The 23,734-nt window shown below is 53.9% G+C and overlaps 9 protein-coding genes across 9 annotated transcripts; 5 read left to right on the top strand and 4 right to left on the bottom strand.

The window, feature by feature from the left end:
* Positions 1 to 134: 134 nt before the first annotated feature.
* BDV59DRAFT_199730 (putative pyridine nucleotide-disulfide oxidoreductase) lies at positions 135 to 1,796 on the top strand (the record flags this gene model as incomplete). Its single annotated transcript, XM_073693417.1, has 1 exon — positions 135 to 1,796. One exon carries the CDS (start codon positions 135 to 137, stop codon positions 1,794 to 1,796), a length of 1,662 nt encoding a protein of 553 aa, XP_073550506.1.
* An 835-nt stretch (positions 1,797 to 2,631) lies between these two features.
* On the top strand, positions 2,632 to 5,588 carry BDV59DRAFT_211333 (putative general amidase; the record flags this gene model as incomplete). Its single annotated transcript, XM_073695783.1, has 4 exons — positions 2,632 to 3,106; positions 3,689 to 3,867; positions 3,957 to 5,229; positions 5,287 to 5,588. The coding sequence occupies 4 exons, from the start codon at positions 2,632 to 2,634 to the stop codon at positions 5,448 to 5,450; spliced, it is 2,091 nt and encodes a 696-aa protein (XP_073550505.1). The 3' UTR covers positions 5,451 to 5,588.
* A 137-nt stretch (positions 5,589 to 5,725) lies between these two features.
* On the bottom strand, positions 5,726 to 6,689 carry BDV59DRAFT_199727 (oxidoreductase, short-chain dehydrogenase/reductase family; the record flags this gene model as incomplete). Its single annotated transcript, XM_073693416.1, has 3 exons — positions 5,726 to 6,140; positions 6,210 to 6,524; positions 6,574 to 6,689. 3 exons carry the CDS (start codon positions 6,687 to 6,689, stop codon positions 5,726 to 5,728), a joined length of 846 nt encoding a protein of 281 aa, XP_073550504.1.
* Positions 6,690 to 7,961: 1,272 nt separating this feature from the next.
* BDV59DRAFT_199726 (uncharacterized protein) lies at positions 7,962 to 14,144 on the top strand (the record flags this gene model as incomplete). The annotated part of the gene is made up of 3 exons (XM_073693415.1): positions 7,962 to 8,402; positions 8,456 to 13,414; positions 13,479 to 14,144. The coding sequence occupies 3 exons, from the start codon at positions 7,962 to 7,964 to the stop codon at positions 14,142 to 14,144; spliced, it is 6,066 nt and encodes a 2,021-aa protein (XP_073550503.1).
* A 382-nt stretch (positions 14,145 to 14,526) lies between these two features.
* On the top strand, positions 14,527 to 15,265 carry BDV59DRAFT_199725 (superoxide dismutase; the record flags this gene model as incomplete). The annotated part of the gene is made up of 3 exons (XM_073693414.1): positions 14,527 to 14,571; positions 14,620 to 15,096; positions 15,155 to 15,265. 3 exons carry the CDS (start codon positions 14,527 to 14,529, stop codon positions 15,263 to 15,265), a joined length of 633 nt encoding a protein of 210 aa, XP_073550502.1.
* Positions 15,266 to 15,396: 131 nt separating this feature from the next.
* Positions 15,397 to 15,853, bottom strand: BDV59DRAFT_199724 (uncharacterized protein; the record flags this gene model as incomplete). Its single annotated transcript, XM_073693413.1, has 2 exons — positions 15,397 to 15,616; positions 15,663 to 15,853. 2 exons carry the CDS (start codon positions 15,851 to 15,853, stop codon positions 15,397 to 15,399), a joined length of 411 nt encoding a protein of 136 aa, XP_073550501.1.
* Positions 15,854 to 16,084: 231 nt separating this feature from the next.
* On the bottom strand, positions 16,085 to 17,791 carry BDV59DRAFT_211329 (glycoside hydrolase family 47 protein; the record flags this gene model as incomplete). The annotated part of the gene is made up of 3 exons (XM_073695782.1): positions 16,085 to 16,232; positions 16,297 to 16,471; positions 16,520 to 17,791. 3 exons carry the CDS (start codon positions 17,789 to 17,791, stop codon positions 16,153 to 16,155), a joined length of 1,527 nt encoding a protein of 508 aa, XP_073550500.1. The 3' UTR covers positions 16,085 to 16,152.
* A 1,639-nt stretch (positions 17,792 to 19,430) lies between these two features.
* Positions 19,431 to 22,139, top strand: BDV59DRAFT_191649 (histidine biosynthesis protein HIS4; the record flags this gene model as incomplete). The annotated part of the gene is made up of 3 exons (XM_073691930.1): positions 19,431 to 20,274; positions 20,336 to 21,886; positions 21,943 to 22,139. The coding sequence occupies 3 exons, from the start codon at positions 19,431 to 19,433 to the stop codon at positions 22,137 to 22,139; spliced, it is 2,592 nt and encodes an 863-aa protein (XP_073550499.1).
* Positions 22,140 to 22,283: 144 nt separating this feature from the next.
* On the bottom strand, positions 22,284 to 23,443 carry BDV59DRAFT_173057 (rRNA-processing protein UTP11). The gene is made up of 2 exons (XM_073688824.1): positions 23,276 to 23,443; positions 22,284 to 23,223 (listed from the first exon to the last, which is right to left on the bottom strand). The coding sequence occupies exons 1-2, from the start codon at positions 23,369 to 23,371 to the stop codon at positions 22,411 to 22,413; spliced, it is 909 nt and encodes a 302-aa protein (XP_073550498.1). The 5' UTR covers positions 23,372 to 23,443; the 3' UTR covers positions 22,284 to 22,410.
* Between the last annotated feature and the right edge of the window lie 291 nt (positions 23,444 to 23,734).

The raw sequence follows: 23,734 nt of genomic DNA, 5'->3' as shown, positions 1-23,734 counted from the left end.
CCAGAGAACTTAATACCTGGCCTGCCCGAGAATATTCGGATCAGAAGCCCGTGCAACATGAGTTCACATAATTCATTTTGAACTGCTCCCTCCTAGTCAATATTGTATCCCTCTGCGCGATGCGACCGTGGTCGATGTACCGCGCAGCCGTCCACCTGGGTGGTCGTCGGCCAGTGCAAACCCTATCTTGCCGCCGCCATGTCTACAACAAACGAACACTAGCCACCCAAATTCAGCACTCCGTGGCATTTCCGGAGCCTGACAAGGGCAAGGAGCGCGTCGTCATTCTAGGATCAGGCTGGGGTGGCTACACCCTGTCGCGAAAACTATCCCCGGAGCTCTTTCAACCACTCGTCATCTCGCCTCGCTCGTACTTCGTCTTCACGCCCCTGCTGACCGAGACTGCCAGCGGTTCCCTGGACTTTTCCAACATCGTGGAACCCGTGCGCGATCCTCGCGCCAAGGTAGATTTCATCCAGGCCGCGGCGCGGGCCGTAAATTTCGATAAAAAGACGGTGCTGTGCGAAGCCACGGTCGTCAAGAGCGGAGTGACCGAGTCTCCACGGACACATGGCGATGAACGCCAAACCGAAGAGGGCCCCGAGACGACGGCCTACCGACCCATGCAGAAGGCGCGCCGGTGGGAGCAAGGCGAGATGTTCGAGGTGCCATACGATAAGCTGGTCATCGCCGTCGGTGCGGTGAGTAAGACCTTCAACACGCCGGGTGTACGCCAAAACGCCATGTTCTTCAAGGACATTGGCGATGCTCGACGAGTGAAACGGCGCGTGCGGGAGTGCTTCGAGCTGGCGGTGCTACCGACCACGGACCCAGACACTCGGAAATGCTTGCTGCATTTTGCCATCGTGGGCGCGGGCCCCACGGGAACCGAGCTTGCGGCGTCGCTGCGCGACTTCATCACTAAGGATCTGATTGCGCTCTATCCCGGCTTGAAGGGTGTGCCGCGGATCTCGCTCTATGATGTGGCGCCGAAGGTGCTGTCAATGTTCGATGAGTCGCTGTCGCGGTATGCGATGGAGACGATGAAGAAGGAAGGGATTGATATTAAGACGTCCCACCATGTCGAGAGCCTGCGCTGGGGCGAGCCTGGCGCTGAACCGCCGTATGATATGGATCCTAAACGATGCCTGACACTCACCACGGCCGAAGAAGGGCAGGTCGGCGTTGGGATGTGCGTGTGGGCGACGGGGAATGCGATGAATAAGTTCGTTGTGGATGCACTTGGGCCTGTTAAGACGTTTCCAGCGGCCTCGGTCCTGACTCGAGATGGTAACGGCCCGTCATTAGAACTGCAAAACGCCTCATGGCATGTGAAGAAGGCCCCGAAGGTGGGTGCGCTGATGGTGGATGGTCAGATGCGAGTGCAGTTGGAGAGTGAGAATGGGCATACGGTCAAATTACAAGATGTATATGCCCTCGGTGATAATGCAATGATGGAGTCGGGGACACCACCGGCGACAGCGCAGGCGACGTCCCAGGAAGCCAAATGGCTCGCAACACGGCTCAATAAGGGCGATCTCCAAACATCGCCGCCGTTTTCGTTCCACAATATGGGCACAATGGCATATATTGGAGACGCGCGGGCTCTGATGCAGTTCCCCCAGGAGAATGGTAGCGGCCGCAAGGTCTTGCCGGGACACTTGACGGGACGCATGGCGTGGATAGTGTGGAACTCGGCGTATCTGACGATGAGCATCAGCTGGCGGAACAAGCTTCGAGTGGGGTTTAGGTGGCTGCTGAACAACTTGTTTGGTCGGGACGTTTCAAGATACTGAGACGTAGTGATAGTGGTGAAGAGGGGAGACATATTAGTCACATAGCACATACTAAGGGGTAGATGGAGCTGCAGATATACTTCCCAAAAGGGAAATTCTAGCCAATGGCCGATATAGAAATGGTGGAATCCAGTTTAGGGTGCCACCGACAGCGAACATTGGGTTAAAGAGAGTAAATCGAGTGGATTCGAGCCATGGAACTCGTAGTAGAAGAGCGGACTATTGTCCGCTGCCCCCGCCACCATTACATAAACTGAACCCTGTCGTCCAGTATATATGCTTATTTCTTGCCGGCAGCCTAGAAAAGACCGGTTAAGACCGTTGAATTGTCTCGATAAGCATATTTCATTGTAAGTATTTGCAGGTCTTTACTACCAAACCTGGCTAATAATCCTTCAGGGCGATGAGTCTGAGCCGATATATCTATCCACCAGGCTTCGCGCGCCATATCGCTACCATCCTGGGATTCCCATCCAAGCCCTCAGTTGCAGCTGAGTACTACGAAAATGCTTGCAAGGATATTGCAAGCCTAGCAGCCGCTATCTCTGGATTCGAGCCGGTTCGTCTATACGCTCAACCCGGAGATGCCGCCAAGGCACAAGCAACGGTCGACCAGGCCGTTAAAGAATCTTCGGGCAACACATCCAACATCACAGTCATTCCCCTACCCACGAATCATCTCTGGGTCCGGGATACTGGCCCTGTTTATGTACGGGGTCTAGACGAAGCTAACCGCAATCGTCGGTTCGCGGTCGATTTTGGCTTCATCGAATGGGGCAGAAGAGATGAGATCAGCGACCATCATAGCGCCGCCGACGGACTTCAGTGGCCCATCATGGACCGTGCACAGCTCCAGGAAAACACCGACTTTGCCAAACGAGTGATTGAGTCAGACGCATCTCCCTCGCCAGTGACCCGTGTGGAACCGAAGATCTGCCTGGAAGGTGGTGCCCTCGTAGTCGACGGCGAAGGCACTCTGCTAGCCACTGAAAGTAGCATCATCAACGACAACCGCAACCCCGATCTCTCGCAGGATGAGATTGAAGCAGAGCTCCGTCGTCTATTGGGCGTTGAAAAAATTATCTGGTTCCCTGGTAACAAGGGCCTCGATGTCACTGACGTGCACGTCGACGCGGAAGTCAATTTCATCCGACCCGGAGTGGTTGTCCTGTCTCGGCCGCATCCGAGCGCACCCAAGGCATGGTGGAAAGTCCATGATGAGATAAAGGCTATCTTGGACCAGTCAACCGATGCAAAGGGCCGGCGCTTTGAGATCCACATCGTGGATGAGCCGGATCCGACATGTCTTGGTCCGCTGTCTTATGATGATGCCGCCACAAACTATGTGAATTTCTATTTTGTGAACGGGGGCCTGATCGTCCCCCAATTTGGAGATGCGCAGCGGGATCGGGAGGCAGTAGAATTGTGTCAACGGCTCTGCCCTGACCGTGTCGTTCGAGGCGTCCATGTACGTGCCCTCGCGCTGGCTGGCGGAGTTATTCATTGTTCTACACAGCCTGTTGTTGCTGTGGATGTTGAGTGAGAAAGTTAGCCCTATGGCTTTGATCAAAAGTATAGACCTCATCGCCGGGATTTTGGCCAGAAGTTCTATATCCTTGAACTCGTATAGCGCAATTTGTATATAGACCAGCTTGGTGGAATGGAAACCGTCTCTTCTCCAAACCTCATAGTCACTCCAAATATGCGGGGAAGATGGACCTCGGCTGTCGATTCCCCCGACTTTAGATAAATCCCGTCTGCGTCCCGGCTCGCATCCTTCTCGTTCACCCACATCATGTCGGACTACAAGGCCATTGCTCAGCGAAAACAGGCGCAGTTGGATGCCCAAATCCCTGCCGAATGGAAATTGCCGGCCTCCGTTATTCCTGCAGGGATGCTCTCCCATGCAGAGTCCATCACCGAGACGAAGCGCTACCAGCGGGTTAACGTAATGAACATCCCCCGTACATGCGGGCTGCTCTCCTCTCATGAACTGGACATTACGGAAAAATACGATGTTCACGGTCTGTTGCGGATGATTGCTGAGAAGCGGTTTTCATCAGAGGAGGTCGTCCGGTCGTTTTGTAAGGTATCGCTGCCTACGCAATACATCCCTTGACAGCTTTCCCGACAAGAGATTGACACCTCAAATATTTCTAGCGAGCGGCTATTGCGCAGCAGCTGACTCGCTGCTTGACCGAACCACTCTTTGATCGGGCTATTGAGCGCGCTAAGACCCTTGACGACTACCTCAAACAGGCCGGAAAGCCGATCGGTCCGCTGCACGGCCTCCCCATTTCCATCAAGGACAGCTTCAATGTCAAGGGCGTCGACTCAACAACGGGGCTAGCTGCTCTAGCATTCAAGCCTGCGACGGAAAACTCGCCGCTGGTTGATCTACTGGAGTCCCTGGGCGCCGTCATCATCGCCAAGACCAACATTCCACAGACTCTAGGCGCCCTGGACAGCTGCAACCACCTTTTCGGCCGCACACTCAACCCGCTTAACCGGCAGCTCACAGCCGGGGGCAGTACCGGCGGGGAAGGCGCTCTGCTGGCCCTGCGTGGGTCAATGGTGGGCTTTGGCACGGACATTGGCGGCAGCATTCGTATTCCGGCCATGTGCCAGGGCATCTACGGGTTCAAGCCCAGCGTGGGTCGCGTGCCATTCGCTGGACAGACTGCAGGACATGTACCCGGAAACTCTCGAGTTGCTTTGCAGGCGGTGGCGGGCCCGCTGGCGCGCTCCGTCGCGGACCTGGGGGCGGTGATGGCCGAAATCGTCCCGCGTGCTGAGCGCTTCGCCGAGGACTGCATCCCCGGTCGCTGGGAGGGTAGCTTCCCGGCGGAACCCTCGCGGAATGTAATTACTATCGGTGTATTGCGGTCGGACGGGCTCGTCGAGCCCCTTCCCCCCATCGCGCGGGTGCTGGACGAGGTCGCGCAGACTCTGCGTCGGACGCCGGGCGTTGAGGTCGTCGAGATCCCCGTGCCTGCCGGTTTGGCAAAGTGCCAGGCCACGGCTGGTCGACTGATGGGCGCTGATGGTGGGAATGAGATGATGGATCTCATCGAAGCTACGGGCGAACCGTTGATCCCCTGGCTGCAAGGTCGGACCAAGCGCGGCCGTGAGCTGACAGTTAGTCAGGTAGGTCAGCTCCAGGCGCAGCGGTCGCAGCTAGAGCGAGAGATGTTGAAGATGTGGACCACGAAGGGTGGGCATCGCGTGGATGCTATCATCCACCCGCTCGCACCGCATCCTGTGCCGGAGTTAGATCGCTACAATGCAGTTGGGTATACATCAAGTTTTGTCTTGTTGGACTACCCGGCCGGTGCTCTTCCTGTGAGGGCCTTTAAAGACTCCGACTTGGAGCTGGGTAAGGCAATGTTGACGCCCGAGTTGGGAAGCTGGGATAAGGCGAATCGGAAGTTGTGTATGTTGCTTTACTTCGTGCGGCGTTCTTGAAGAACGGCCTGCTAACCTCGAATAGGGAATGAGAAAACGGTCGACCGTCGGGTGTACCTGGACTCTCCACTCAGTATTCAGGTGGTAACCCCTAGACAGCATGATTACGATCTGTTCCGGGCTATGGAAGTGATCGATCGCGCAATCCAAACACAGGAGAGTGCGTCAACCCCCAGTCCTAGGCTGTAGATCCGGTGTCTGCGCGGAAGACGGGAAATGAGAAGGCTACGGGACGTGTACGGAAGTTGTTGGGACTGATCACAGCCCGACCCGGCTCTTCAAGGGAGCGATTGTTTATCTGAAAAGGTGTCATACGCGTACCAAGCGGCAGATATCTATATTCAACCAGACTCGGCAAGTATTTGGACATATGTACATGCGATATATCATATCCATTAGCTCTACCACACGGGGAACTGTCACTTATCTGCTTGAGAATGTAATTTCGGAAGAACATGCCGTCTCTATAGCCGGCCCTTCAAGTGTGCTCCGCCATCAGTCGTAATTACAGCGCCATTCAAATGGCTAGCTGCACGGCTCGATAGGAATACTACAAGACCAGCAATGTCCTCCGGCCGACCGAGGCGCTTGTTGGGTGACTGCTCCTCCAATTGTTTCAGGCCACCCTGAATTCCAATCAAACCGTTGGCCATCTTGGATGGGTAGAAGCCCGGGGCAATGGCGTTACAGAGAATGTGGCGAGGCCCCAGTTCAACGGCCAGGTTCTTAGCCAGGTGGATGACTGCAGCTTTACTTGCAGAATAGGAGAAGGTTGCGTTTTTACCCAGACTACCCAAGCCAATTCCTGCAACAGAGCCGGTCACCAGAACACGCGAGGGGTCTTCGATGGTTGCCTTGGCTGTGAGAAGGGGAGCGAACCTTTTTTAGTCAGAAACACTTTTGATCCTGCGTAGGTATTCGTAGGATGATTGGAGAAGAATAACTTACTTCTGCACAAGGTAGAACACACTCTTCACATTCAAATCCATGACCTTCGAAAACATTTTCTCAGGATAACTCTCGAACTTCTCCCCCCAAGTAGCACCAGCATTGGCAAAAAGAATATCGACATGATCGGTAGTCTTCTTCACCTCCTCGACAAGGCGGTCGAGATCCTCCATGCGTGAATTGTCGGCGGGCACCGAGATGGCCTGAGCCCCGGGGCGTTTATTGGGGAGGGCATTGAGGGCCGCGACAGCTTCGTCACAGGCCCCAGCCTTGCGAGAGGTAATATACACCTTAGAACAGCCGGCTTGAAGCAAACTGCTTCCATTAGCAATGGGATGGAATTTCCCTCGTATGAGTAACATACCCGCTGGCGGCATGCAGACCGAGACCTCGGGAACCGCCTGTCACGACGGCGATTTTGCCATCAAGAGAGAAGATGGACTGGAAGTTATCCAGACTAACCTGGTCCTGGACAGACATGTTGACTGGTGGAGATGTGTATGGCGAGGAGAAGAGGAGGAGCGTTCGAGTGGAAGGCAAATGCGATGTTGATCTATACACCAAGTCGGAATGAGCCGAGGTTGTTATCAAACCCCGCACGGAGTTATCCATCCGCTGAGTCAGTAGCATAAAGTTGTTATGCTGCTTCATCTGCTCCTGCATCACCTCTCGCTCGAACCATGAATTATCACCAAGGGCGCGTTTTCGTTCGGGGCTGTCCTGAACCTGGAGCTGACCCATAACTGCTGTTTTAGATGGATGACTCGCCACATTGGTGTCCAAGGACGAACCCGCTCACACGCGTCATGTCTTCTAGCGCTTGTACATCGTCAGTGGCTTCAGCCCAAAGAACCCAGCGGACCTAGCCATTCAAACAGTCCCTGGGCATGGGTAAGAGACCTATTTGAGCGGTACCAAGCCCTGGTAGTTATGCTAGATGCAACGCACCGCGCATATTGTCCCGGGCCTTGGATGGTTCGCCAAATCTAGCCCGATCAATTCGCGATGTCAGCTGGACAGCTCGCGCATGGTACGAATACCGGCAGGGATCCCATTTGCCAATTCCTTTAGCTGTCTCTGCAGGGTTCTTGGTGTTATTCCACCATCGCAGATCCAGTTCATGCATCTTCACCGGCAAACTCCGTTCTCCAATTTATTTCAATAGCGGACTACCCATGACAATAATGCCGCTTGCAACAATGGCCTGTCAAATTGAGGACTTCCAGCTGGCACCCGCCCTCCACCGGCCGAGCGCAACGAGGCTGGCTGAGCATCCTTGCTTCTTTGTTGGTGCTGTCGCATCCGCCACAACTGATGTGTTGCGAAACAGGCTGCATGGTGGGATTGTTGGGTATTCTGGCATTTCTCCGCATCTTGGAAGACCTTCCTCGTCAGATTCGGGAGTTTTCTTTGGCCCTTTGCTAAGCGCTGCAATCTTCCACCCTATGTTGTCCAAGTACAAACGACTCGAAAACAAGCCACTCGGGCCCAGGTCCACTCGAAGGTCATCGGACATGCGGCCAGTGTAACTTCAACGCAGAGATATCTTTAGCCAGTCCCATGGACGTATAGATGTGTGAGCTGTGGATTCCGGCACGAACCCCCAACAACAGTTAAATACTTCTCTACCACCTAACCATAGAAAGGGGTCGGTGAAAAGCTGCAGCCTGTCTGCTTTCACAACGACTGTCTTCGCTTTCTTCTCCTCCCTTTGCCCCACTTCTCTTGTATACCAATAGTCACATTAATATCATGCAACCCGACGTTGTTGAAAATGGCCATGAAGCCAATGGAAATGGGATTGTCGTGCAGAAACGGCCTACGTTGGCCAGCTCCTCGTCGACTGTTACTCGAACACGGTCGAGCATGTCTACAATGGCTTCTTCCTTTTCAACCATCCGCTCGTTGACCTCTGTAGAGTTTGGTGATCGGGTCTTCAAGTATGGCTTGCCATTGGATATCTCTGATGGTGAGGTCGACTCTTTCGACACGGTGGAGGAAGCTCTGGATGCAATTGCAGCAGAACGCCTACGCCACATGCCCCATGATGGCAGCATGCTGGATCGAATCTTCAAATGGGCCACGTATGTTATCGGTCATATCAATGAACTCTCCAAAGCGGTCGAGCCATTTGTCCCGAATGCGTCTGAGATGGCGAGAATATCATGGGGCAACTGTCTGATGCTTGTTCAGGTACGTTACTGTTGTAATTGCATGTATCGAATCCTTCTCACATAATAAATCAGGCCGGCCCAGATCAATCTTCCGTGCTGATGAAACCCTTCCGTGTCTTCCAAGACCTCGTGCTCGAACTGGCCCGCTTCATCAACCAGTCGGCACTCATAACTTCGATTCCTGGGATTCAGAGCGAAATTGCCGGCGCATATATTGACCTAGTAGAGCTCATATCTGCCGTGACTATGCATTACTGCCGTAATAGTCGTGGGCCCTTGTCAATTGACGTAACCGAATTTGACCTTCGCTTCGGCCATCATATCCAGTCGTTTTATACTCGGAAGAAGAGGTTCACCGAGCTAATATGGTCGACCACCTGCATTCTGCAGAACGCAAACATAAAGGACATCAAGTCCTTCCTTTCCTTCCAAGACAGCGCAATTCCGGCTGTCCTTTCGAGTCGTCGCCCACTCTATGCCGAGTTCACATGTGACTGGTTTATGAGCCATTTGTCCCAGATTAGAGGGCGGGATAATGGTCTCTCGGTTATCACTGGAGCCCCAGGGTCCGGTAAAACAGTCTTGTCCCAATGGATAATTGACCAGCTACAAACATCGATTGATGATGAAGTTGATGTGATATCATATCGCATTTATGAGGATATCATGCCTACGGTGTCCAGTATCGCCCTGGTTAAAGGACTCTTACTTCAGATCCTGGATCGACAAGTTGGAAATGAGAGACTTTTACAAGCTCTTGATAAGGCTATCCACTTCTCCTCTAGCAACGCCTCTATCATAGAGGCCGAAGAAGCCCTGTGGGATGCCCTCCGCATTGGGGTGCAGGGCGTCAGCCGCCTCATGGTTGTCGTTGATGGCATTGGTAGTGCGCTGGACGATCCTGATATGGGATCTAGAATCCTGCAACGATTGAGCATCTTGACAGCTCAAAACACACACGTGAAAGCGATTGTCCTATCAAGGCCTCTAAAGAAGCCCCTGCCCCAGCGCACTTTCCAGTTCTCTCTGGAACCAACGCACATCCGGTCTGATGTTCGCACTGTGATCCTTCAAGATATGAGCGCTACACGTCCTTTCAGCGGCCTCAAACCCAGCGAACGTGATGCTATCGCTGACACAATTATTAGTCGTTCTGACAGCACTTTTCTCTGGCCTCGATTGGTTATGGACCTTGCAAGCCAGCAACGTACTGTCAGCGACATTCTCTCTGCAGTGGAAACCGCACCAATTTCACTGGGTGAAGTAATGGAGCTGATTGTCTCAAAGCTCAACCTTGACGATTCCACGGCACGGTCTAGCTTGGCATGGCTGTTAGCTGCACAGCGCCCCCTGTTTGTCCACGAGATTCGAGCCCTTTTGGAAATCGACGCGAAGAAACTCGAACATGTGCATAGAGTTGGCCCTGTGCACGAGGATATTCTTCACTCCCTTGGACCTCTTGTTACTATCCTTGAGGATATTGTCTGCTTCAAGCATACCGTCTTTCGGTACTACTTGCTGGGCATGGCGGGCTCGGTCGTGGACTTTTCAAACACTGGAAAATTCCCCTTCCACATCAAGGAAGCACATTACGATCTTGTGATTCGCTCACTTGCTCATGTTAGATGTCTTGTTCGTGACGAGGTCGAAGTCTCCGTGGCGCCATTAGGCCTCTCTACAATGGCCCACTTTTTCAGAAAGTACGACCTGCTTGAATATACCGCGCGCTATTGGACGCACCATTTCCTGGAATCTCCTATGGCCGAAGGCAACGATTATAAGCTGAGCCCGACTTTTAAACAATGTCTATCTGAATCTGTTCTTTTGGCACTCCTTGAAGGATCCTGCCTGAGAATGCAGTACACGCAGCAACAAGCTGAGAGACTACAGGCGGCTGCTTTCAGAGTTCGTAAGATGATCTTCGTGGACAGTAGCGCTTCCGTTATTCAAGCTCTCATTTTTGAGAGCCTTCTCTCTCACAGCCTTCGGCTGAATGAAAGCGTTGAGTATGCTTATGAAGCCTGGATGCTAAGCAAGAAAGTCTTAGGTTACAATAATCTCGTGGCCAAGGCCTGCGCAGAGCTGTTTGTCCAGGTCCTCGAAATTCCCACCGAGATATCGGAGAAGGTTGTTTCCTACAAGGAGGAAATCTTGCTCTACCTTGTCGAAATGACCAAGGAGGACCGCGGTTCTTCCCACGAGATTACTATTAAATACTTTCTGATGCTCGTCCAGCTCTACATTGACATCAAGCAGACGGAGAAGGCAACACATATCTGCAAAGAGCTATATGATATTAGTGTCTCTCGTTATGGACAGTTCTCCGCTAAAACAGCTGAGATTGGCACTCTTCTCTTTGAGCAGCTGCATTATTTGTCACAGTCAGAGACGGCCAAGGAAATCATCGAGACAAGTCACGAGTATACTATCCGGACTCTTGAGATCACAGACCAAAGGCGTATTGACTACACACTGTCGGTAGTGGAAGTCTACGAAAAACGAGGGGATATTACCAAGGCTGAAGCTGCATTCTTCGAGCTATGGCAGGGACTTTCCCGTATCCAATCGACCTCCGAGGAAATTGTCCTGAAGCAGATCAGTGTGGCAATGGCCTATTCTGAATTCCTTGTTCGCCACTCGTCAAGGGATGAGGCAGAGAATATCATCGCTGCACTGTGGACATCGATTGAACGCCGTCAGGAGTTCAGGCTCGATCAGGTCGTGACTTGGTCGCAGAGAATTAGTGCACACATGACCAAGATGCAGTGGTACTCGCTAGCTCAGACTACTCTGACCACTGTTCTGAAGAGATGTCAGACGTCTGAAGAGAGCTCGTACGCAGAGTCTATCTCGGAATCTCTGATTGAGACCATCCACGAAACCACAGAAGAAACAACAGAGACCGAGACCGAGACGACCACTGTTGTTGCCAAACGGAAGAAAGTTGCGATTGCTCGCGAGGCCTTTGAGTCGGTCATGTCGTCTAAGAAAACATCCAAAGAGATCTCGGTGGCGACGATCAAGACAGCCGAGACATTGGTTTCCTCATACGTGGAAGAGAAACAATGGAACGAAACGATCCGCGTCAGTCAGCGGTTACTGGAGCGGGCGTGGAAGGGCATCGAAACAGGCAAGACAGTTGTTACACTAACAAAGGGGGTCAAGGAGACTGTCACCGTTGCCCTTAATCTTGCAACGTCTTACTTCGAGACCCTTCAAATTGAGAAGGCCACCCTCATCTATTATAATGTCTTCCATTCGCTTCTGCTGTCTATCAGTATAGATGATGAGCTGGTGACCCATGCCCTGAGAGCGGCGGTCGAGTTCTACGAAAAGACCTATCAATTCTCGCACGCCATCACACTCTATCAGGACTATATCACTGCGATTCAGTCTGTTCGTGGGCAGGATGACCATCTTGTTGTTGAGATAAACTACACACTTGCAGATCTGGCCATCCGCTGTCATCAGTCTGAGGAAGCAGAAGGGGCGTTTTATCACATCTATACTGTTTTCAACCGCGATGGCAACCTCCACCCAGACGGTATTGAAGCCGCTCACGGGCTGTGTAAACTATACATGGAGCAGCAAAAATGGGAGGCGGCTCTTGATGTCTATGCTGTTCTGTGGGACGCTATCACCAAGCATGCCAAGGAACTGCAGCTGGACGCTGAATATGTCCAAGAGGTCTACCAGAGCTATATTTATCTCCTCGAGACAAAGCTACATGTGGAAGCTACCATCATTCGTGACCTCGCCTACAACTATCGCGAGATATGCATCTCCCTTTATGGTCACCAGCACATCATGACGTATAGGGCAACGGTGCAGCTTGCAGAGGTCAGCCGCACGATAGAGCAGTATCATGAAGAGTCCATCGAGATGTATGAATCTGCATTGCGGTACAGCGAGGAGTATTCCGAGGAGGTCCTCACCTACGAATCCACCACCACCAGGGAAAAGACGACGAAGAAGAAAACGGCAATTAAGGAGCATCTTGCCGAGATGTATTCCAAGAGCGAGAAGACGATTTCCCGAGCCAGTGATCTGTACATGGAAGAGTTCACCTCCACGAGGGCGCAGTATGGGTACGCATCCCAGGAGACTCTGACATCGTTGGAGCAGCTAGTGTTCTCCTACAAGAAGCAGTCTACTATTACCGAAGCCGTCAACATTATGCAGTCTGTCGTGACAACGGTTTTCGAGACCGAGACGGACACTCAACGGTTGACCGAATCCGCCCGTCGCTTAGCGCAAATGTACCTTGCGATTGAGCAACAGGACATGGCTGTAGCCCTCTTCCAAGATCTCCGTCGTCGTCTTGTTTACGAATCGAACACGATCTCCAGGAAAGCGACCGTGTTTGTCGTTGCCTTTGAAGAGGTTATTTCTGGGGGTTCATACACTGCAATCATGGCAGACCTCGTTGCCGAGATGCACCTCTACGATGCTTTCTTCACCGTTGCTAAGACTGCGACATTTATCCAGGCGTTCATCACCGGCGTCCGTCTGCTCATATTCCAGCAGAACAAAAACCAAGTGGAGGAGTCTCGGAAGACAGACGCGGAGCTTTTCAAGCTCTTCATAAGCAACTATGTAGTCTCCGATGAAGCAGATATTCGCTCCTTTTATGAACTCTGCATCGCGGAAGTGCTCCATAGCGACTACGAGATCAGCATTTCCAGTCGCATCGTTCTGTCTGTGCACAAACATCTGGAAGAGGAGAGCTACCAATCGGCGTATAACCTAGCCTCATTGCTCCACCAGTTCATCGGCCACGTGGATGGCTTCCGTCATCAAGCAATCGTCAAGCAAGGCTTCAAGCTGTGCAAGTATCTGCAGGGGCACGGAGTAAAGACCAGTCCGGACCTGAAGGTGCAGGCAGCAATGCTGGTATTGTCCAAATCCATCCTGACCGACATCCTCCAGGTGTACCGCTCACTAGGCGTGCGTTTTACGGAGCTGGACGTGTCCGAAGTGAACGAGCTAGCGATTCTCCTGGGAGAGCAGCGGAACTTCGATGACTTAGAGGTATGTCTGAGCTATATCCTGCATGAGCTTTTCTCCGTTTTCTGTCATACTAACCGGACTGTAGCGCCTCCTCACCGACCTGTGGACGTCGCGTACCGTGCAAAAGACCTGGTCCTCTGACACGATTGTCGCCATCGGTCGGCGGCTCGTGGAGGCGCAGTTCTCCTGCGGCAAGCAGGAGAAAACGGAGCATGCGATCCGGCTGTGCAGCGACATCCACTACAATTTACGACGCGTGTGGGGTACCTTCGACCGCAGTGCGCTGGAGCTCACCACCCTGCTGTCGGAGCTCTACACGGCCACGGGCCACTACGGCAGGGCGATGGCGGTACATGAGGAGCTCCTGCGTCAGGTCGTGAGCGAGTCTGGCAAGGAGAGTAGTAGTTTATCGCTGGCCGAGGGCGCGACCATTGCGTGCCGACATGTTGAGCTGCTGAAGCGGTCGGCCCAGCGGCTTGGAGGGTGGGACAAGGAAGAGCATCTCTACAAGCAGTTGCTAACGGCGCTGAATGAGCGGTTCGAGGGTGAGCAGGCATGGAGGTCGGTTCCCCTGGAGCAGCTGGACGAATGGGTGCAGTCCGAGGCTGATGAGTTGGGGTTGTGGCGGGCCCCGGCGTCTTATGGGTTCCTCCTGGGAGGTGGAAAAGAGCAGGAGAAAAAGCCAGCTCATCGCAACCAGCTGCGGAAGGTCAGTGAGACGCGGTTGTTGACTGTGAAGGGGTTTGCTTAGGTGTTTGTCATATTCGATATCAGTTGTGTTGGCCGATGCCGAGAATAGTATTAATGCGTTGCTTTACCGAGTATGTACGCTGTATGGATGATGCAAGTACACACCCCACGACTGCAACACATACCGGGGACAACTACCGCCGTAGAAGTATGACATCGCCATGACAGGACGACAGTCGATCACTGCGAAGATCCAATGAGGGCCGGTGGAACATGCTCATATGCGCGCATCCAAGGTCCTCTCAATCCCCTCAAACCCGCTCATCGGCGGTACCTTGGTGGAGTATACGGTCTTCAAGTAGTCCTCCCCCTTCTCTGTATTCCCCCTCGTCCTCCATTTCCAACATTCTACAGATCTACCTCCTATCCAAATCACACCGAAAATGGCCGGCAAATTCACCCTTCCTCCCCTCCCCTACGCCTACGATGTATGCAACCCCCAACCCCGATTAGAGCACCCAACTAACTACATCCAGGCACTGGAACCGAGCATCTCCAAGCAGATCATGGAAATCCACCATCAGAAGCACCATCAGACCTACGTGACGAACCTTAACGCCGCTCTCGAGGCGCAGTCCACCGCACAGCAAGCCAACAACGTGCCGCAGCTGATCAGCCTGCAGCAAAAGATCAAATTCAACGGCGGTGGGCACATCAACCACTCGCTGTTCTGGACCAACCTGGCGCCCTACGGCTCGGAGGAGACCAACATCGACCGGTGTGCGCCAACCCTCAAGGCCGCCATCGAGGGCCAGTGGGGCTCCGTGGCGAAGTTCCAGGAATCGTTCAACGGTGTGCTGCTGTCGCTGCAGGGAAGCGGATGGGGCTGGCTGGTGCGGTACCCCGGGCCCCAGGGGAAGCTGGGGATTGTCTCGACGAAGGACCAGGATCCGGTGACGGAGCAGGTTCCTGTATTTGGGGTGGACATGTGGGAGCATGCTTATTACCTCCAGGTTTGTGGTCCTTTTAGTGTGTGTGTTGTGGTGGGACGCAGGCTAACGATAGCTTTAGTACACTAACAACAAGGCGTCGTATGCCAACGAGATCTGGAAGGTGATCAACTGGAAGACGGCGGAGGAGAGATACCAGGGAGGTGTTGTGGGATCTTCGTTGAAGCTGTAAATGCTTTCTGGAGCATGTATTGTCTGTAGATAGGATGTTCTCAGGTACAGAAATGCACGTCATGAAACGAAATCAAATGGGTGTATGATACAACGATATCCCCAACTCCATGCTACGTAATAAGCCAATACTTAGTCAAATCCGACAATGCCTCGCCCTGTCGTCCCCAAAGGGCTCCCCTCCACGGTGACCGTCACCTGTCGCCCGACAATCCCCGTCTCCGACACACCTAGATCGAGGCGTTCCGGAAGGTCGAATTCCATGCACGATGAATCGGATGATCTCGACGGACCGAGGCGGAATCGATGCAACGGAATGGAGGGCATCTCCATGGTTAGATCGCCGTGTTTCCTGTATAGTCAGTATGATCCTCAGCAGTGCAACGAGAAAGACGTACTCAATCCGGAGATCGATCCCCGAACCGCTCTGGAAATGGCTGTAGGTGGATGAATCGGGGAGACGGAAGACGGCCCTGGTAATTCCGGAGTCCATCTCACGAAATGAGAGAGAATATGAGCCCATCATGGATGTGGAGGGAAACATGATGGCAATACGGTTGCCGGTACTGGGTCTGGAGGGGCCGCACATGATGGATATATTTGAGGCAGTAGATGGTGGAGGATGACCCGAGAGCAGCTCAAGGCACATCAACACTCCTTATATCCCTTTTGCCCCCAAGGTACGGCGTCCCCTGCGCAGGAATGAGTTGATATACGCGCATGATATACACCAAGGTGCTCAAATGCGCGCAAATGCGCGACGGAGGAGCCAATCACAATCCCGGGTCCATAGGGTGGGCCTGCTGACTACGCAATTCTACCAGGAGAAAGGCCGACAATTATGCGCAGTATAAATATGATTATTAATTAGATAGGCATGTACGCCGTTTATCGAACCTGGAAGGGATGCGCTTCCGTGTTGAAAACAAACTTGTTGCCATTGCCGCGCTGCACCTGCCATGCCGCATCTGCCGAGGTTAGCATAACCATGGTTCCACGGCTATTTATACAGGACCGACCGAGAAGACCTACCTTCAGAGTGAGCCAGGTAGACGTATTTCATCACCTCCGCGAAGAGGAAGCTCTCCTGGTTGTCGTCCTGACTGCCACCATTCGCGGCGTTTACGTTGGTCAGTCCAGAAAATCCTGAGCTGGTCCGGCAGTACTTGTTGATCGACAGGAATGCATTCCAGATCCATTCACGGTACTGCAGAGGTTAGTATGAGATCCAGACCCACAGCCATTTGGTCCATACCTGTTCTTGACCCGTAATTCGGTAGGCGTAGTAGAAGCTCTCGATCACTTCAGGGCGCAGGATATAGGCGCCGCTCTGAATGTAGAACCCGGCCTTCTCATACAGGGCCTTCTGGCTGGAAGGCACGGAGTTGGCATCCCAGGCAAAAGACTCGGGGCCGATGCCGGTCAACGTCGCGTTGTAAGTTTCGTGGCAGGCCTTGACCAGGTCCAGACCGAAGTTGATGTAGTCGTCGTTGTCCAAGACGGTGCCACCCAGCAGGAAACTGCCGCCGTCGAAGCAAGTCAGATGCTGCGAGCTGAGCCCCAAATTTCCGTTGTCGTACGAGGCCAGGAAGGTCAGATCGGGGCGGGTAGACGGGTGCGACGCCAGATGTTGCATTGAGGAGTCCGCTGCGGCGACCCAGCGGTCCTTGTATTCCCCGAATTCGTTGGGATCATACACATACATCTTGATCAGATATTCATAGAATGAGTCGTCGCCACCATTCCAGCTGACCTGGGCATCGGTGAATTGGCCGGTCTCGATACTAATGTGGCTGCCGACCAAGCCCGGGAAGGGCTCATTACTGGACGGTTTCGGGCTAAGGAGGTAGGACTGGGCCTTTTGGCTCAGCTGCGCATACTGATCATCACCAGTGAGGTCCGACAGGCGGGTCCATTCCAGAACCAGGGTGCCGGTCACCGCCAGGCCGTTGGTGGTTGCGCCGTCGTTTCCGTGGGAGCTGATGTTGATGTTGTTGTACGGAACGCCAGAGGGCGTATCAAAGGCAAACTTGAGCACATCGGCGAGGTTCTTGGATTGTTCCAGAAGCTTATCCACCTTGGACGCGTCCTTGACAAGGTCGGATGCGGGGCCTTTGAGGAGGTCATACCCCGACAACATCCCCGCTAGGTAGCGGATTGTGGTTTCGAACAAGCTGACAGTGTCGTTGGTCTTGGAATAATCAACTCGCGTGACATGATCCAGGATCTGATTCACAATTGTGGCGTTTCCCATGATGATGGCAGTAGAGAGGGCGTCGACGGCGGAGGCACCCCAGCCGTTCCGGGAGTCCCCATACCCATTGGAGACCGGGTGAAGCTCATCATGCGGATAGGCATATTTCTTGTAGCCATCCCAGGCGTGAGAAAAAGCTTCCTTGATGGTGTCGGCGCGTGACAGGGCGACTTTGTCCTGGAGAGGCCGCTCGGTACGATACTGCGGATAGGCTAGGGAAGGCGAGACCAGAGACAGCGCTGTCAGTGACAACGAGAGGGAGGTAAGATGCATATTGTTCGCGTTACAGTGTCTTATGTATATTCCGAGGGAGAGACAGTGGACCTGATAAACGGGTGGATTGACTGATCCACGAAAGGAGGGAATTAAACAAGGATAAAATGGAACAAAATAAATAAGGAGGGACAGCCTAGAGCCCAGGCGAAGGGAATTAATATATAAACGAGCGAGGAAGAGACGGAGAGAAGGCCGTCTACTTGGCGAGGGAGGAGGAGGAGAGAGAGAGGAAGAGACAGAGGAAAAGAGGGTCGCGTGAAGAGGTGTTGATGTTCACATATACCTTAAGGAGGAAGAGCCAATCAAGGGTGCCCCGCTAGACTCGATCGATCGATCGGCTGCCGATCTGCCATCTTTGATTGGCGGGGAGTCTTTAGTCAGCACGGGAGTTATGCAGGGGAATGTAAGGGCAAATAATGCACATTAGAGCTCAGGAGAACCATGATACCAGGATGAATACTACGAGGATACTCCAGATGCTGTGAGAATTGCTATCATCGTGGGCAGTATTATCCCCCCCGTAACAATATTAATATGCATCATCATCCGACGTGGTCATTCTCCTCCCCGCCTGATCTGATCGCCTGAAGGATCAGGCCGCCCCTCCCCTATTGGACACTATCGCCTTTAGTCCCTCTTCAGCTGCATCTTTCCACGCCCAACCGATGCCGATGGACTCCCCGGCCAGAAGACACTATCTCCCTCGGTCATGCCGGCCCTCGAGTGTTCGAGACAGCACGGCTTGCTCAGTACCACCGCAACTGCGTACAGATACCCACCAACCCTGGTCCAATCGTCCTCCATGTCGATTCTCCACGATCACCAGACGCACACAGTCAAAACCTCTGTCAACTGACGGACCGACGATGATCCTGTCTATAGTTCTGTCGTCTCAAGTCGATCACCTTCGTCAATCTCCAACACTGGAGCCACGTTCCTCCCCGTCTCCATCCGGCTGCAGTCGGTTTAACCATATTCTCGCCTAAGTCTCTGACAATTTGAGAAACTGCAAGGGACCAAGTGGCTCATGGTGCCATATGTAAAACATATCGATAAGCCCTCATTGGCTGACATCATCCTACGTTCGTTGGGAATCTATACATGGATGTCTCTGGTGTCGCTTGCCCAGCAGTATGTCTTAGTATCCAACGGTTTCCAGAGACTTGCGGTCAATGCCAGACCTTCAGCAGGACGCCAGCTAGAAAGCATCCGCCAGAGCATAGGTCGCAGGTCGGAAGGTTGAGATGGCCGAGCGAATGCCGAGTCATGGTGACCTGCATCTCCCATTGAAAATCGCTCGCCATTGATGGGAACAATAATCCCGAACTATTCGGCCTATTCCGTATCATTGAATTATCCCCTATTTTCAAAGAGTCTCAATAATGTAGTTGTCGCTGGTGGCGAAGAACCTCACGGCCGTCATGGCGGCGGAAGGAAAAACTGAATGCGGGGCGGCAAGAATTTCCACCTCCGCGATGATTCATCCTCATCCTCTTCTTCCTCTTCCTCTTCCAACCCACCTTTCCTCCCCACCCACGCTCAATTCGTCCTGGGAATCTCGGGGATCTTCCTCACGCTTTCCCTCTTGTCAAGCGCATCACTGCAAGGGGTTGAACTATCCCCCTGTTAGCCCACCATGGCCACTCCGTTCCTGGTCTCTTTCGACCCCTCCTCCCCCGCCGCGGGACTCGAGCTCAAGCAGATCGCCTACTTTGGTCGCGTCTTGATCAAGGTATCCAGCCTCGCCGATGCCGAGAACTTCCTGCGTCGCAACTTCCGCCTCCTTGATGTCTACGTCGACGCCACCGCCATCGCCTCTACCGGTGATCTTGTCGATGTTCTCAATGCCGGTGCCGCCAAAATCTTCATCTCGTTCGATCAGCTCGCCGCGTTGTCGCAAGAACAATCCGTCCCCTCGTCACGACTTGTAGTCTATGCCTCCGAAAGCCAGGTGGACGCCTTCCAGACATGGGTGAAGGAGGATGCGGAGCGGAAGGAAGCCGGTCTCTGCACCGACTCCCCCGCGGTTAAGGCCATCTCCGAAAAGCTGTCCATGAACCCTGAAGCCCAGACGCTCTATCGTACGTATTCTACCGAAGTTACGGAAGATGCTCTGAAGGACACCTTTACTCAGGGCGCGGTCGGAATCGTTTCTTCCGCGGCTCTGACTCTCGAACACGCCCAGCCCAATGGCAAGATCCCCGCGGCTTCCATCATCGCAGCCCGCGCGGTGGCCGACCAGAGCAACGGCCTCTACGCGACCACCGTCACTGATGAGCGCGGCACCTGTCTTGGTCTTGTTTGGAGCTCCAATGAGAGCATCGCCGAAGCTCTACGGACCGGAACCGGTGTCTACCAGAGCCGCAAGCGTGGCCTCTGGTACAAGGGTCAATCGAGTGGAGATGTGCAGGAGCTAATTCGCGTTGGCTTTGATTGTGATAGCGATTGCCTGGTGTTTACTGTCAACCAGGTCGGCCGAGGTGAGCCTCCCAAAATAACTGCTTTTCAGGCTCCACAACTAATACCCGCCTTCCCGTACAGGCTTCTGCCACCTCGGTACCGCCAGCTGCTTCGGCCCCTACAACGGCCTTTCCCGTCTTCAGAAGACCCTTCAAGCACGCAAGGCTGATGCCCCCGCCGGTTCCTACACTGCCCGTCTTTTCAACGACCCCAAGCTCGCCAAAGCCAAAATTATGGAGGAAGCTGACGAACTATGCCGTGCCGACACCAAAGAGGAGATTGCGTTCGAAGCAGCCGACCTCCTGTACTTCGCTCTCACCCGGTGTGTCGCTGCCGGTGTCAGCCTGGAAGATGTGGAGCGCAACCTTGACCTCAAGAGCCTGAAGGTGAAGAGAAGAAAGGGCGACGCCAAGGGCCCTTGGGCCGAAAAGGCCGGCATTGCTCCTTCTCCCGCTCCTCCAGCAGAGAGCCAGAAGCCCGCCAAGCCGGAGGATGACTCCATGAAGATGACTCGTGTGGTTACTGCCTCGACCTCCGTCGACGTGGTCAAGGACCATCTCAAACGTCCTTCTCAGAAGTCTAACGACGCCATCGTCGGTCTTGTTCGCCCGATCATTCAGGATGTCCGCGACAACGGTGACGCCGCCGTCCTCAAGTATACCCACAAGTTCGAGAAGGCCACATCATTGACTTCGCCGGTTCTCCGCGCTCCGTTCCCTGCGGAACTGATGAAGCTGAGCCCTGAAACACAAAGGGCCCTCGATGTCAGTATCTCCAACATCGCCCGGTTCCACGGAGCGCAGAAGGGAAGCAACGAGGCCCTGAAGATGGAGACCATGCCTGGTGTGGTCTGCTCCCGCTTCTCACGACCCATTGAACGGGTCGGTCTGTATATTCCTGGTGGCACCGCGGTGTTGCCCTCGACGGCCATGATGTTGGGTGTGCCCGCTATGGTGGCGGGCTGCAAGAAGATCGTCTTTGCCTCTCCTCCTCGTTCGGACGGTAGCATCTCTCCAGAGATCGTCTACGTCGCCCACAAGGTCGGCGCCGAGAGCATTGTCCTCGCGGGTGGTGCGCAGGCCGTCGCCGCTATGGCCTACGGTACTGAGAATGTCACCAAGGTCGACAAGATCTTGGGTCCTGGCAACCAGTTCGTCACCGCAGCCAAGATGCTCGTCGCCAACGATACCTCTGCCGGTGTGAGCATCGATATGCCCGCTGGGCCTAGTGAAGTGTTGGTGGTGGCCGACAAGTTCGCCAACCCCGCGTTTGTGGCCTCGGATCTCCTGAGCCAGGCGGAGCACGGAGTCGACTCACAGGTTATCCTCATCGCCATTAACTTGGACGAGTCGGAACTCCAGGCGATCGAAACCGAGGTGGAGAAGCAAGCCAGAGCGCTTCCCCGTATGGATATCGTCAAGGGATCCCTCGCCCATTCGGTCACCTTTGTGGTGCGGGATCTTGCCGAGGCCATGGCTCTCAGCAACGAGTATGCCCCGGAGCATCTTATCTTGCAGATCCAGAACGCCGAGGCTGCTGTCGAGCAGGTGGAGAACGCCGGCAGTGTATTCATCGGCGAGTGGACGCCCGAGAGTGTTGGCGATTACTCCGCTGGTGTGAACCATTCTTTGCGTAAGTTGATTTCACGACCCTTGATAAAACCATGAGTATGACTAACGCTGTTTCAGCAACCTACGGTTATGCCAAACAGTACTCCGGAGTGAACCTGGGCTCGTTCCTTAAGCACATCACCAGCTCCAACCTCACGGCTGATGGTCTGTTGGGACTGTCTCAGACGGTGGAGCAGTTGGCCGGTGTGGAGGGTCTGGAAGCCCACAAGCGGGCAGTGAGCATTCGCGTGGCGCATATGAAGAGCAAGCAATGATCGCGAGTTCGATTTTGGATAGTTACGACTTGGATACGGGACATGCGGAGTCTACGAATTGATAGAGCAGTTTACAAAATACATTTACGACCGAACGGACGTTCCCTTTTGGTAGCAAAAAAACAGAGTAGCGGCATTGGTATCCTTCCAAAATGTCTATTAAGTACACCGAGCATCGAAACTTTTCCAAACCGTTCGCCAGATGCAAGAACCAGAAAACCATCGTATCATATGTGCATAGCAGAGTATGAACAGGGAGCAAGGCGCAGGATCACTTCTTGCGCTCCCGGATCTTCCACTTGATGCCGTTTTTATTCGTGCCTCCCACGGAGTTCTCCATTTTCCCGCGCTGCCAGTCCAGCTGCCGCTCAGCGGCCGTGATATCAGCGTATTGTTTCTGCAGCGCTTTGAGCTTGTTCGCCCGTGCCTCGACCGCACGCTTTCTCATCTTGCGCGCCCGACGAGCCTCCACAAGCGCCTGCCGCTCGGCTTCGAGCTGTTTGCGCGATTTCTTCTGCTGCTGCTGCCTCTGGCGGTGACCGAACGAATCGTCCTCGTCGTCCTCTTCCTCATCCATCTCGTCGTCATCTTCTTGCGTACGCAGCCGGCGTTGCTTCAACTCAGTCTGTTCCAGCCGGTCGTCCGCAAAAACCAACTTCTGCGACTTGCGAGCCGCCGGTTCCTCCTCATCGAAATCGAAGTCAAACCCGTCGTCATCGTCATCGTCAACGGCATTCTTCTTCGTCTTCGACTTGGCCGAGTGCCCTTCCTCGCCCAGAAATTGCCCCATCCCGTCCTGCAGCTGCACCTCCTGCTCCAGCTTCTCCATCTGCCGTCGCACACGCTCGCCGACGGTCCTCAGGTATCCGGCATCCTGGGTCTTGAGTAGTTTAATGGCGTCGTGGCTCAGACCGCGCGCAGCGGCAGAATCGCGGACCGCAGCGCCGTGGCGACCCTGGCGCTGCGAGTGCGAGGACATCATCCCGAAGGCGAATTCATGAGGGTTACGATCTTTGGCTTTTTCTTGGAGACGCTTCAGCTTGGCTTTTTTCTGGTTGTAGTCTTTCGCACGGAGGGAGTAGTCCTGTTCGAGTTAATTTACATCTCGTGCCAGGAAGGTATAGATGCAGGCGTACCTTGTGCTTTTCGAGGATTCCCCATTTTTCGCGGCCCTCGAGCTGGCCTCGCTCGCGGTGCTGCCGCCTGTGGACGGCGTTGCGCATGGAAGACATTTTGCAGAGGTGTGTAGGGTAAACCGAGGGTGTGGAGGGGAGAAATGGTGGGGGAGGAGAGAAGAGGAAGAGGTGGTGAGGCTGGAGAAAAAAAAGTTCGGGGTCGGAGAAGGCGGCGACCACCAAGTAAATCCGCGCCAGTTTCGCTCCCGCCAACTTCACCTCCATCACACTATATCAACTTTCCCCCTCTCTGTCTGCAACTCGCTCTCCTCAACCAACTCATTCTACATCTTGATCTCCTCCCAGTCCAATTTCATATTGACGCCAATATTGTGCCGAATTCCCCCCGCCAATCCCCATCCATCGTCGCTCTCCCTACGCACCGCAATAGGACCAGCCCCGAGCACGAGCTCGAAAAGC

The sequence above is a fragment of the Aspergillus ambiguus genome (genome assembly GCF_047715705.1).
Source record: "Aspergillus ambiguus strain CBS 117.58 unplaced genomic scaffold BDV59scaffold_6, whole genome shotgun sequence".
Classification (NCBI taxonomy): domain Eukaryota; kingdom Fungi; phylum Ascomycota; class Eurotiomycetes; order Eurotiales; family Aspergillaceae; genus Aspergillus; species Aspergillus ambiguus.
This window is presented reverse-complemented; position numbering and strand designations above follow the sequence as displayed.